Below are 14,383 nucleotides of genomic sequence, written 5' to 3'. Positions count from 1 at the left end.
CACAAGGAGATGAGGCTCCAATTCAGGAAACGAGGATCGTATCTCTTCATCACCCAACTTGGGTGGTGATTTCCTCGGCAGCTTTTGTGGGGTTTTTTTGTTTTTTGTCTTTTTAGGGCCACATATGGAAATTCCCAGGCCAGAGTTCAAATTGGAGCTGCAGCTGCTGGCCTACGCCAGAGCCACAGCAATGCGGGATCCAGCCATATCTTCAACCTACACCACAGCTTGTGGCAATGCTGATCCTTAACCCACTGAGCAAGGCCAGGGGTCGAACCCACTTCTTCATGGATCCTAGTTGGGTTCTTAACCCAGTGAGCCACAGTGGGAACTCCTTCCTTGGCAGTCTGACAAGCGCGTCTGCAAGGACCACAGATCCGCACCCGCTTGCTTCCCAAGGCCCCTCAAGGAAGCTGTTGCTTTCTGGCACCTCCACCAGCTTAATCCAGCCCAAGTCTATCTCAATTTCAAGTTTATTTTGGCAGACTGTTTTCTGCAAAGCACCCCACCGTTAACTCTCTGCTGATTTTAGCTAACGTGGCAAAGACACCTTCTTTGGCGTGTTTAACCGGAAGCAATCATGTTTCCTCTCCACCTTGCTTGCACTGGAAGGCAGTTTTTGACATTTCAGGAAATGTGGACAAAGAAGAAAAGACAGCTCTGCGTCCAACGCCATGGTCAAGCCTAGGAAACGCACGCTGCACCTGGAACAACTCTTTGAAGAGGCAGAGAATTATGCCTCCCTCAGATGCTGTGGACTGTGCAAAGAGCAGAAGAGAGGCTTCAGACCCTTCAGATTAATCGCTGCCAAAATTGCTTCCCATCATCACAGGAAGGAGCAATTAAGAATGAAATACAGAGGATTAAATTGTGGGAGAAAAAAGAAGTTTGGGTAAAGTGGGACTGACAGCCATAGAGTTGGAAGAATTTCGATGCAGGAACACCCACTGTGGCGCAACGGGATGGGCAGCGTCTTGGGAGAGCTGGGACGTGGCTTTGATCCCCAGCCCAGAGCAGTGGGTTAAGGATCTGACGTTGCCACAGCTGCCGCTTAGATTGCAACTGTGGCTCGGATCTGATCCCTGGCCTGGGAGCTCCATATGCTGTGGGATGGCCAAAAATGAAAAAAGGAATTTTTTTTTCAGTGCAGTTTCAGACGTCCAAGGCAGGTGAGGGGTGGAAATATGGCTTCTTTATAAATAAATAAATAAAGGCCTAGCCAAGCCTTATAAAGAGATAACAACTGTTTCCCAGACTCACTCTGTATGAGATGGATTTGTGAACTTTCAAGTGATATTTGAGCTTAAAAAGATTCTTACAGGGTTTTTTCCATAGCAGTGCCCACATACCACCTAAATCAAAGACAAAAGGACCACCTGCTTAAAGACGTAAATATTTGTCTTTGGAAGTTGGGCCTAAGAATCTGCCAGTTCAATAAGCATCAGGTCATCTTGTTTTAGTTAATTATACATAAAATAAACATAACAGCCGTCCTAACACACGTGAGGGGATTCCCATCGCGGTTCTGACTTGGGTCCCCTGATGCTCCGTGACTGGCGTGCAGCACCTCTGCACGTGCCTTTGGGTCACCTGCATGTCTCCTGTGGAAGTATGTCTAGTCAGGTCCTTTGCCTACCTTTTAAACAAGTTATTTATTCCTTTGTTATTGAATTGTTGGAGTTTCTTATATATTTTTGATATTAATCCCCTATCAGAGATGTGGTTTTCTCTTTCATTCTGTAGGTTGCCTTTTCACACTACTGTTTCCTTTGCTGTGCAGATATTTGGGACAAGGATGTGGAAAAGTTAGAACCCGTGTACACATATACATATATACCATGGAATAGTATCTAGCAATAAAAAAGAGGGACATTCTGCCATTTTTTACAACATGGGTGAACCTGGGGGACACAACATGAAATAAGCCACAGGCAAGGAAGGATAAATACTTTGACTCCATTTATGTGAGGAATTGAAAATCAACTCTTCACTTATGGTGGAATCTAAGATACAATACAAATGAACCTATCTATGAAACAGAAACGGACTCACAGACACAAAGAACAGACGTGTGGTTGCTGGGGGGAGGGGGGAGGGAGTGGGATGGGCAGGGAGTTCGGGGTTAGTAGACGCAAACTATGACATTTAGAATGGAGAAGCAATGTTCATTCAGCACAGGGAACTATATCCAATCTCCCAGGATAGACCACGATGGAAAGTAATATTAAAAAAGAATGGATATGCACGCATGCCTGAGTCGCTTTGCTGTACCGCAGGAAATTGGCACAACATTGTAAACCAACTACTCCCTAAATTATAAATGAATAAATAATTAAACTCATAGGCGCAGAGCGCAGCCCTGTGTCTGCCAGCGCGGGGAAGGGGCTAGAGGATTTGCTGTTCCCAGGGTTTCAGTGGCCTGAGACGATCAAGCTCTCCACAGCTTCAGCACAGCCTCGGGCCTAAAGCCAAGGATACCGTGTGGTGCACTTACAGCTTTACTGAGACGGTGGCTCGCATGTCAGGTTTTCTTGCCACGGAAGAACAGAAGGGAGCAGCATGAGAGAATTTCTGGATCTGATGAATATACTTACCACCCCGGTTGTAGCAATGTTGTCACAGATGTTTGCACATGTCCATATCCATCAAATTGTGTACATTAAGCATATGCAGTTTTATATCAATGATAACGCAATAAAGTTGTCCCCCCCCCCAAAAAAAAGCACTCAGGTGATTTTTAAGGTTTCTTTTAAAAAGTTCTTTCTTCCTAAAACTACATCCTGAACTGAGCAGCAGGGGCCATGGCACATGAGCACACTGGCCCGCCGAGGCAGGTCCCCCTTGAGGGCACAGACAGGACCTTTCCTCCAAAGACCAGACGTGCAGTGACACGTCTCCAGAAATGTGGGGTGACCCAGCTGAGGCCAAACCCAGGGCCACACATTCATGTAAGCATTCACCTAGTCAGGTAGGCAAGAAAGGTGTATTCAATGTCCATCGTGAAAAGATGCCGCATCAGGTGCTAAGAATCCAGCAATAAATACGGCAGCTCCAGGCCCCGCGCCTGGGATCACATTCTTGGAGTGGGCACACGTATACAGCTATAAAGCAACTGTATTTATCACTTGCAGGTGGCATCTAAAATAAGGCACAAACGATCCTATCTACAAAAGAGAAACAGACTCAAGGACGTGGAGAACAGACTTGTGGTTGCCTGGCGGGGGGATGATGGACTGGGAGTTTGGGGTTAGTCGATGCAAACGATGACATTTAGAATGGATAAGCACTGAGCTCCTCCTGCACAGCACAGGTCTCTGGGGACAGACCATGACGGAAGACCGAGTGAGAAAAAGAATGTATGTATGTACGCGTGACTGGGTCTCTTTGCTGAACTACAGGAAATTGACAGAACACTGTAAACCAGCTATAACAGGAAAAATTAAAATCGTTTTAAAAAATGACCGGGTCACTATACTGTGGGCAGATTAGACAACCACAAACCTCAGCTCCTCATCCAAACAAGAGAGGCAGGAGATCCTGCTTCCAGACTGGCTACGGCCTCAGTGCGACAACACACAGGAAGAGCCTGGCACCGTGTCAGGTGCGCTCCGGCTCCGTGAAGAAGAGACGCTCACGTGGCCTCACAGACACGAGGACGGACATGCACCTCCAGGCCTTGGTCATCCTAATTCTGTGGATTCACTAGGGTCTCTGTGATTAAAAAGTATATATTTTATACTTTATTTGGCCTTCATCAATCCCTCATAGAAGCAAGAAGTTACTGGGGAGCTGGCCGTGGGGGACTATCTCTAAAGAGGGAGGGCATGTGTAGAGAGAAGGGATGCCCGCGGACTGGACAGGTGCGGCCCCGGGCAGGAATCAGTGGCAAACAGTAGGCTTCCACGGCCTTTGTAGGAGGCAGACAGCTTTTGCAAAGGGTTATGCTAGAAATCACATTTCCCTCGCATGGTCATACAAACAAACAACGTAGATAAAGCATTCTACCCAGAAGACATTAAAAAGGAGCTCGCCAAAGGTCTGATCTGGCATTTTGATAAAGTTACCTCTAGTCAGCACTATAAATTTTACTTAGGTACAAGAGGATTGGGCAGACTACAGTAAAACTGGTAAATGTAGGGAATCTCAAAGCAAAGTTGTTTTCATGCATCTTGGATTCACTGCTTTGTTAGTAATGAAACACCTAAACAGACTTTTTAAATGATGTCTTTTCCAGTTCTTTAATCTGTCATTTCAATGATAAAAAAATTACACTTGTATATCATACTTTGCAATGGTGTGTAAAACACTAATTTTTCTTTTCTTCAGGTTCTTTCTCAAATTTAAAATACTGCTCTTTTTCATGTAACATTAGCTTTTTTGCATATGTTTTATTTCTAATATATTTACATGGATTATCATAATGTTCCCCAAATTCAGAACAGGAAATTACCATTTTTCAAAACAGATGTATAACCATAATGAAGAAGATATATGTAGACAATGCATTTTCCATGTAAGTATCCTAAATTCTCAGGATGACAAATGTTTATGAGAACATAATCCTTTTTTGTTTGTTTGTATATATAAAAGTCATTAACTAATGCAACATGAAAAAATGAATGCTCAGCAATTAAACCCTTATGCAAAATTCTGAGTAATAAAAAGAGAAAAGAATGCCGATGTCTAGTTGAAGTAAAAATGTTCTATAAAACAGAGACAAATTATAGTATGTACAGTAGGACACCACCAGATAAAATTACACAAGAAATCACACTGATGAAGCTCAAAAACAAAACACAGAAAGAAAAAAACGTAATTTTGTACATATTATATGATTTCATTTATATCAAGTTCAAAACCAGGCAATGTTAGGAGGACACGAGGAGGGGTGTTGAGGTCCTGGAAATACTCTGTCTCAATCTGGGTGATGGTAACACGGTGTGGGCCGTGGAAAATACCTGATTGTAAACGAGGATCTATGCCATTTACGGTGAAATGCATAGAGTTTATGTTCGTTAAAACAAATTCAAAACACTCTTCTTAAAAATGTAATTCATGGGCAAAGTGAGCAACAACCTGTTATGAAACAAGAAATTCAAATCACGAGCCAGTCTGAAGAGGGGCTCAAACTCATTAGAGACGGAGGAATATGCCATTTAGCATATGTTTAAGGCTTTTCAAATGTTACTGGAGTGTAGCTGATTCACTAAGTTGTGTAGCTTTCAGGTGTGCAGCAAAGTGAATCGCACAAATGTATTATCCATTCTTCCTAGATTCTTTTCCTGTAGAGGTGATTACAGAGTACTGAGTAGAGTTCCCTGTGCTACACAGTAAGAACTTGTTGGTTGTCTACTGTTACCCATTGTAGACACAGTAGTGTGTACATGAGAACTCTAAAGTCCTAATTTATCACTTCCCTCCACTTTTCCCTTCGGTATCCAGAAGTCTGGTTCTGAGATCTGTGACTCTGTTTCTGTTTTGTGAATAAGTTCATTTGTATCATTTTTATTAGATTCCATATATAAGCAAAATCCTATGATATATTTGTCTTCATCTGACTTGACCTCACTTACTATGATAAACTCTAGGTCCATCCATGGTGCTGCAAATGGCATTACTTCATTGTTTTTGAGGGTTGAGTAATATTCAATTGTATATATACATACCACATCTTCTTTATCCATTCCTCTGTCCATGGACATTTAGGTGGCTTCCATGTCTTTGCTATTGTAAACAATGCTGCAATGCACGCTGGGGCTCATGTATCTTTTCAAATTACAATACTCTCCAGATAGATACCCAGGAGTGGGATTGCTGGATCATATGGTAGTGTTATTTTTAGTTTTTTGAGGAACCACCATACAGTTTTCCATAGTGGTTGTACCAATTCACATTCCCACCAACAGTCTAAAAGGGTTCCCTTTTCTCCACACCCTCTCCAGCATTTATTATGTGTAGACTTTTTGATGACAGCCATTCTGAGTAGTGTAAGGTGGTACCTCACAGTAGGTTTGATTTGCATTTCTCTCTTTTTTTTTTTTTTTTTTGTCTTTTTGCTATCTCTTGGGCTGCTCCCACGGCATATGGAGGTTCCCAGGCTAGGGGTCGAATCGGAGCTGTAGCCACCGGCCTACGCCAGAGCCACAGCAACGCGGGATCCAAGCCGCGTCTGCAACCTACACCACAGCTCACGGCAACACCAGATCGTTAACCCACTGAGCAAGGGCAGGGACTGAACCTGCAACCTCATGGTTCCTAGTCGGATTCGTTAACCACTGCGCCACGATGGGAACTCCTCTCTCTCTTTTCTGGCCACACCTGCGGCATATGGAAATTCCTAGGCTAGGGATCGAATTGGATCTGCAGCTGAGGCCTGCACCTCAGCCAGAGCAATGCCAGATCCGAGCTGCATCTGCAACAGAAACTATGTCGGGTTCTTAACCCACTGAGCCTCAACGGGAACTCTAATATTTCTCTAATTATTAGCAATGTTGAGCATCTTTTCATGCGTTTTTCTCCCATCTTCTTTGGAGAAATGTCTGTTTAGAACTTCTGCCCATTTTTTGATGGGGTTGTTTGTTTTATTTGACACTGAGCTGCGTGAGTTGTTTGTATATTTTGGAGATTAATCCCTTGTCAGTTGCTTCATTTGCAAATATTTTCCCCTGCCTTTTCACTTTCTTGATAACATCCTTAGAAGTGCAGATGTTTTTAATTTTGTTGTTTTTTTTTTTCTTTTTATGGCTGCACCTGCAGCATATGTAAGTTCCCAGGCTAGGGGTCGAATTGGATCTGTAGCTGAGGCCTACACCACAGCCATGGCAACACCAGATCTGAGCCACATCTGCAACCTACACCACAACTTCTGGCAACACCAGGGATCCACTGAGCAAGGCCAGGGAACAAACTCACACCCTCACAGACACTATGTCTGTACTGCTTTTCCTTTTGTGTGTGTTTATCTTTTGCAGTTTTTGGTTTGAAATTAACATGAGTTTTTGATATAGAAGTCTGTATACATACAAGATTGTTTTAAGTTGCTGGTCTCTTAATTACTAACGCATTTCCCATTTTCTGCATTTGTACTCTCTTCTCACAGTTGCTGATTTTAATACCATATTTATGTGGAAATGAGTTCATATTTTTACTCTATGTTTGCCTTTACTGGTGAGCTTTCTCTTTTGTGATTTTTGTTTGTTTGTTTCTAGTTGTGGCATTTTTTTCTCTGCCTAGAGAAGTTCCTTTAGCATTTGTTATAAAGTTGGTTTGGTGGTGTTGAATTCGCTTAGTTTTTGTTTGTCCGTAAAGCTTTGCTTTCTCAGTTGAATCTGAATGAGAGACTTGCTGGTTAGTGTATTCTTGGTTGTAGGTTTTTTCTTCTTATCACTTTAAATATATAAGGCCACTCCCTTTGCCCTTTTGGGCTGTTTCCGCCACAGACAGCAGAAGTCCTCTCCCTCAGTCTGTTCTCTAAACCCCACATTCCAGCACCTAGCAGCCCCCGTACCAGTGCACGCACATCCCAGGCTGGGCACGTGGGGTGGTGGCATGGACCATCTGTGTGTGTCTCGCTCTGTCCGACCTGCCACAGACCAATTTGTGTGCTCTCCTCTGAGATCCTGAAACTTCTTTTCTGTCCCAGCTGATCTTCCCAGTAAGGGGACATCCCCAGGTATGGAAACCTCTCCTTTCTTTCAAAGGCTTACAGAGGGACTGCAGGACACCTAGGGACACGATATTGTGGGTTGAGAACTATAACAGAATAGCTGAGACCCCAAGAAGAAGCTGGGTGAGACTCTCTGGAAAAGTAAGTCATTTAAAAGAAGCCAGGAGAAGTCAGGAAAAAAGCACACACAGACCTGCCAAAGTGAATGCCCAGAAAAGAACTGAGAAGGCCTTAAGCCTTTTCCTTGGCTGATCTCAAGCCCCAGGGGACCGCTAATTAGTAAAGTCTTCCACAAATTAGTCTGCAAAGATGAGGAGAACCAGCTGTTTCCAAAAGCCCAAATTTAAACAAATAATCACACACACACACACACAGGGAAACATGGCCCATTCAAAGGACCAAATTAATCGCCAGAAAAAAATCTTGGAAGAAACACATACATTAGACTTCCTAAATAGAAACTTTAAAAACAACTATTTTAAATACTCTCAAAGAGCTAAAGGAAAACCCAAAGAACTAAAGAAAATCAGAAAAATAACATGAATCAATTGAGAATATCAACAAAGAGACTAAATCACATTTTTTAAAAAGAACCAAAGAGAAACTCTGAAGCTGAAAAATACAATTGAACTGGAAAACTCAATAGAAGTTTACTAGCACAGTGAGACAGAAGAAATAACCAATGACCTTAAAGATAGTCTCTGGAAATTTGGGGGTTTGAGGAGTAAAATTAAAGAAAAAAGAATGAATAAAGAAAAGTGAACAGAGCCTAAGGAGTTTATGGGACACCAAAAAGCAGACCAATATATGCATTATTGAGAGTGTCAAAAGAAGTGAGAGACAGTTATTTAAAGAAATACAATAGAAAGGTCTAAATCTGAGGGAGAGATGTAGCTATACAACTATAAGAAGCTCAGTGAACTGCCAGAAATGTATGACAGAGGCTATATCCCATGCCTAAGGGGAATTTAACATTCAAAAAACTCTCAAGGACCAAAAACACATGATCACACCAGACATGCAGAAAAAGCATCCGGTGAACTATTTTATATCCATGCCAACGGTGCACAGGAGTTCCAGGTTCTCTATCTCATTTCCAACATTTGCTTTTCTTTCTCTCTTTTTCTACAGTGACCATATTTATGCATACCAGGTGACATCTCATTGTGGTTTTCACTCCCACAAAGGTTATCGCACAGCACTGATTTCCTGTGCTACACAGCAGGTCCCCGCTGGCCACCCACGGCATATTCCAGCGTGTATGTGCCAATCCCACCCACCCAGTCCACCCCTCCCTGCCCCCACCGGTCCCCTTTGGTAACCATAAGTTGGTTTTCGAAGTCTGTGAGTCTGTTTCTGTTTTGTAAATAAGTTCATTTGTACCATCATTTGTTTTTAGATTCCACATATAAGTGATACCATCATTTGTTTTTAGATTCCACATATAAGTGATACCATCATTTGTTTTTAGATTCCACATATAAGTGATACCATCATTTGTTTTTAGATTCCACATATAAGTGATACCATCATTTGTTTTTAGATTCCACATATAAGTGGTATCAACTGATGCTGGTCCTTTATATGACATACTTCACTTCACATGATAATCTTCAACTTCTAAAATAAGAGGTTTTGATGAGGATGGTGACATTAACCCTCCAAGGGAGATGCAGGAAACCCTGACTTACAGTGACCAGGAGAAGGCTCTGGAGGCTCTACATCCATCCTTGGGGCAGCCTCAGACGGCTTCCTGGAATCTTGCAGAAGATTCAGAAACGCCTTTTGGAAAATGGAAAAGAGCTTCGCATTATTTTATGTTCCTTTCCACGTTGTCCTTTTTTTTTTTTTGCCTCAGTTACCCACCCAAGTCATTATGACAATATTCCCACGCACCGTGTTTCACTTGGTCATGCGGTTACAGGGCATAACTCCAAGCTCCTGCTGCTTACAGGACGCAGAAGTGAGCGAAACCTGACCGTGAGTCTTGGGGCACTTTCATCCTGATCAACTCCACGGACAAGGGCAGGTAGGGCAAAGGCAACGCTGGTCACTGTGCACTGATTCAACTCGAGTCTATGAGGCACCAGCCCAGCATTTTAGAAATTCGGGGGTGAACCAAAGAGGCTCACTGCTTATTTAACCTGGGCAGCACACCATGGGTAACCATCCCCACTGGACGAGCCTTCTCCAAGGGCTACTGGACACCATGCCACTCAAACCTGTTCCTTTAAGAAACTTGCTTGAGGTCACTGTTTGGTTAGCGCTGGAAGTAAAAGCCGAGTCCCACTGTTCAAATCCAAGAATTGGGCCCACATCAGCCAGAGTGAGGAGGAAAAGCATGGAGCCAGAAGAAGAGGTGGGAGTAGGGGTCCTTGGGCTGCTCCTGGAGGTTGAGGAGGGCCTGGGGGCGAGGTAGAGGAGCATCCATAAACTACCACGAGGCAGGGAAGAGGTCAGGCAATCTGCCATGCATCCCTGCAGAGAAGGACTGGGACGATGGGCTCTGGGGGCAGAGGCTCCACCTTGGCAAAGGTCCAGGCCACCCCCCCACCGCCGTGGCACACACAGGACTCAAGCCCTGTCTGGAGACCGGGGGAGATGATAATGGCAGCCAATTCAGTGCGATGTGCTGGCAATGACTTTCGGCACTCACTCAGCTGGCCACGACTCACTCAGTGTCCCCTGCGGGCCAGGCACCAAGCCAGGCACTGACCTTTGCCACCCTGTCTGCTGGCAAGAGCACACTCGCACTTCTGCATCGCTCTGCGCTCTGTCACACTGGTAACTCACATTCCGTGAGTCCCAAGGCAGCAGCCTGCCTGGACTTGGGGTTTCTGTAAGCAGCACTAGCATCCTGACTCCGTTTATTTCAGGAAGCGAGCACGGAGGTGTTGACTGTCTCTAGGTGTGTGGAGGGGCCTAGGGGGCACCGGAGGACAAGCAGCAGCAGGAGAGCTGGTGTGGGAGGGAGAGGCGCCCAACCTCTCTGCATGAGGCTAATTAGCTCAGGACAGAATCCTGCTAAGAGAAAGGAGCCCTCCGAATTCATGAACAGCTGTGAGGTTTCATTGGGTCTGATGTGGGTACTTTTGTTGGTTAAGATAACCCCTTGCTGATTCCCACTAAGACCTCAAGGAAAAGCTGCAAACCTAAGGACACGGAGAAACAACAACAGGAATAACACAGTAGTTGTGACACTGTGCCCTGTGTCACCTTGGGCAAACAATTCTCTGGCTTAGCCTTCTCCTATGATAAATGGCCATAGCCAAACATATAAAACTGAATTGCCAGAAGCAGTGGGTGGACTGCTAGATAAAGTGGGGAGGACAATGCCAGGCACTTGGGAAGCTCTCTCGACCTGGTCCTCAGCGCGGGCAGAGGAAGAGCGGGATGCCCGCGACGCCTGTGCCACATCACCTCATTTAATTCCTCAATCAGCCCCATGACACCGGGACTGTTTGCCCACCTAAGAGGAGGGCATGGAGGCCTGGCACGATCAGCATTCATTCACCAAGGCCGTTTACAAAGAATGAAACTGGAAACAGGAGAAACAGTGTGAGGCCCGATTTACTCACAGAGCAAATACTTTTCTCTGCATCTGATTTTAATGGTACTTTCACTGGATGCTAACATGTAATTGTGAATTATATAAAGCATATCTTTATAACAAAGGAGGCATTCTTGATGATCATTTCATCTATTCTTTCTAAATTTTCTCTCTCTTTCTCCTTTCTTAGCAAGGTACTGTGTGTGTGTGTGTGTGTGTGTGCGCGCGCGTGCGTGCACGCATGTACACATGTTGGTGTACACGCTGGAGAAAAAGTGCATAGGCTTTGCTCTCCTATCTCACAGGTCACTGGAATACAATCAACACAGCACAGCACTCGGTGTCAGGTACACTGTCAGAATTGTCAAACTTGGAGTTCCTGTTGTGGCTCCATGGGTTAAGAACCCAACTGGTATCCACAAGGTTGTGGGTTCCATTCCTGGCCTTGCTCAGGGGGTTTAAGGATCCAGCGTGCCTTCAAGCAAAGAAAAAAAGAATTCTCAAATGTCACAGGTGAAAGGCAGGCTGAGACAATAAGAATGTCGTGTCTGCTATCTCGTGCCCGCTCACCTTGGCGGTGAGCACAACCTCCTGGAGGCTCTGAGAATACCATCGCGGCCCAATGAACAGACAGGACCAAAACAGGTCCCATCTGTCAAAAGTATGTGATGATGACTGCCGGACTCAAAGGTTTGAGCTTTGATGGAGCTAACCCCTCATTATTCTGGGCTGTAATCCCCATGTTCCTGGCATCACTGTTCCCAACAGCCAAGATGTGGAAGCAACCTAAGTGTCTGTGAGTGGATGAGTGGATGAAGAAGCAGTGGCATATCTGTATGTGTACGAGGGGGTGTTGTTCAGTCATAAACAAGAAGGGCATCCTGGAGTTCCCGTTGTGGTGCAGTGGTTAACAAATCTGACTAGGAACCATGAGGTTTTGGGTTCGATCCCTGGCCTTGCTCAGTGGGTTAAGGATCCATCATTGCCGTGAGCTGTGGTGTAAGTTGCAGACGCGGCTTGGATCCCGAGTTGCTGTGGCTCTGGTGTAGGCTGGTGGCTACAGCTCCGATTTGATCCCTAGCCTGGGAACCTCCATGCACCGCAGGAGTGGCCCAAGAAATGGCAAAGACCAAAAAAAAAAAAATAAAAAGGACATCCTGCCACTTTGAACTCCATGAATGGGCTTCGAAGGCATTATGCTAAGTGAGATAAATCAGACAGAGAAAGACAAATATTGTATCCTCTCACTTCTATGCGGAATCTGAAAAAAACCCCAAAAACGAATGGGTAGATCCAGAGACCAGACTGGGGGGTGCCAGCGGTGGGGCGCTGGGGGTGGGAGAAATAGGGACGGTCAACAAATCCCAACTTCCAGTTGTCAGTCAGTCCTGGGATATAATCACAGCAGGGTAACTACAGTTCATACCATGTGGTGTATTTTAAAGATGCTACGAGAACAGTTTTTTAAGTTTCCCATGCAAGAGAAAACATAACTATGTAAGGTGATGAACGTTAACTAAGTTTATAATCGTAATCATTTTCCAATATATAAATAAATCAAATCATTATGTTTTACAACTTAAACTAATACAACGTCATATGTCAGTAAAACTGGGGGATGGTGAGGTCAAGTCCCAAGGACATTAATAGTGTGAAAATAACTTATAATTTAACACAACTATGGATTTAAGGACGAAGCCTATGGCCCTTCTGCTCTCTGCTTTAAAGGAACAGTAAAGTCAACACTTCGGAGATTCTCCATCTGGGGGCCTACTCTTAATTAGAAGAGCTGCAGGGTCTAAATACTTCTGACCGCCCGTGTCACCTCAATACTGATTGTGCCCTCAATATTCTGGGTGGCAGGGCCGGGTCTCTCCCCTTCAAGAAGTGTTGGACCCCAAACTCCACCTGCACTTAAAGTGCCAGGTTGGTGGACTGTGCCCTGGAGACGGCCAGTGAAAGGTGCCTTCTGCTTGGATGCTGGAGAAATCCATGAAACCGACCCAACTCTGGGCCAGCGACATCACCCCCTGGGAAAAGACACTGGCACAGGAAGGACTTCCACACTGTGGCCCACGTACCACGCTGCTTCTTCCCAGTTTCCCCAATGCGATTTTCTTTTTAAGAAGCAGGAGATTAAACTGGGGGGGACGCTTAGAGGGTACAGACTGAGAGTTACTGGCCAGTCCTCTCCAGGTGCAGGACTCTGGGCAGAGCTGTCCCCTGGCAGGCCACACCGGGCACACAGAAAGACTCCCATTATTTTAGAGAAACTTGTGTGAGTTTCCGACTGCTGATACAACAAATTATGCCAAATGAGGGGCCTTAAAACAACACACATCTATCACCTTATAATTCTGGAAGTCAGAAATCTAAGATGGGCCTTGGGGACTACGACCACGGTGTCACAGGCTGTGCTCCTTCTGGGGGCTTGAAGGGAGGATACGCTCCCTTGCTTCCTGCCATTTCTAGTGACGTCTACGTTCTCCGGCTGGTGGTCACAGCCCCATCCTCCATCTTCACAGCTCAGCATCCCGGGCTCTGCTCCAGGAAGACCGCACGGTCTCCCAGGTCCAGTCTTGCCACGTGCCTCTTCTGAGCACCGCTTTGATCACACCAGACCTTCCAGGAGCATCGTCTCATCACAAGGTCCATACAGGAAACACGTACAGGTTCTGGGGATTAGGCGAGCCCTTGGGACTGGATTGGCTCTGGAGCTTCAACTCCTGGTTTTCAATAGAGAGAGAGACAGGGGCAAGGACAGACCCCCCAGCTCTGCCTGGGAAGGGACAGGGGGGCAGCAAGACTGCAATGGAGCAGCCAGGCTCCCAGGAGAGACAGGGATTCTAGCACGAGGGCTGGGACAGTGCGAGAGGATCTGGGAGCACCTGTCCTCTCCGGAAGTTAAGAAACCGCTCAAAGATGGTGAGGATGTGTTAGAAACACAGAAGTCAGCCTGAGGGGGGTCCACCGGCTAAATCGGACGTGATTCTTGCACCCGTGTAAACAAGCATCGCAGTAAATCGTTACTTACTGAATAAAACAAGAAGCGACAAGTCACTACAGATATAAACAAATAAACAGGGTGACGAGCAAGTGCTTCTTGGAGGTCCTGCTGTGGTGCAGTGGGTTAATGACCCAGCTCCTCTCTGGGGTATTGCTGGTTC

At 45.3% G+C, this 14,383-nt stretch overlaps 1 protein-coding gene across 1 annotated transcript in view; it reads right to left on the bottom strand.

Moving 5' to 3' along the window:
• LOC125111183 (ATP-binding cassette sub-family A member 13-like) overlaps window positions 1–14,383 on the bottom strand; it is a 281,764-nt gene that overhangs the window by 144,852 nt on the left and 122,529 nt on the right. The window contains 1 exon segment of the mRNA XM_047753036.1: window positions 9,358–9,448. Within this exon segment, the coding sequence (XP_047608992.1) occupies window positions 9,358–9,448 (91 nt within the window).

This window comes from Phacochoerus africanus, chromosome 11, assembly GCF_016906955.1.
Source record: "Phacochoerus africanus isolate WHEZ1 chromosome 11, ROS_Pafr_v1, whole genome shotgun sequence".
Classification (NCBI taxonomy): domain Eukaryota; kingdom Metazoa; phylum Chordata; class Mammalia; order Artiodactyla; family Suidae; genus Phacochoerus; species Phacochoerus africanus.
Note: the sequence above shows the minus strand (reverse complement) of the source record. Positions and strands in the feature narration are given on the sequence as shown.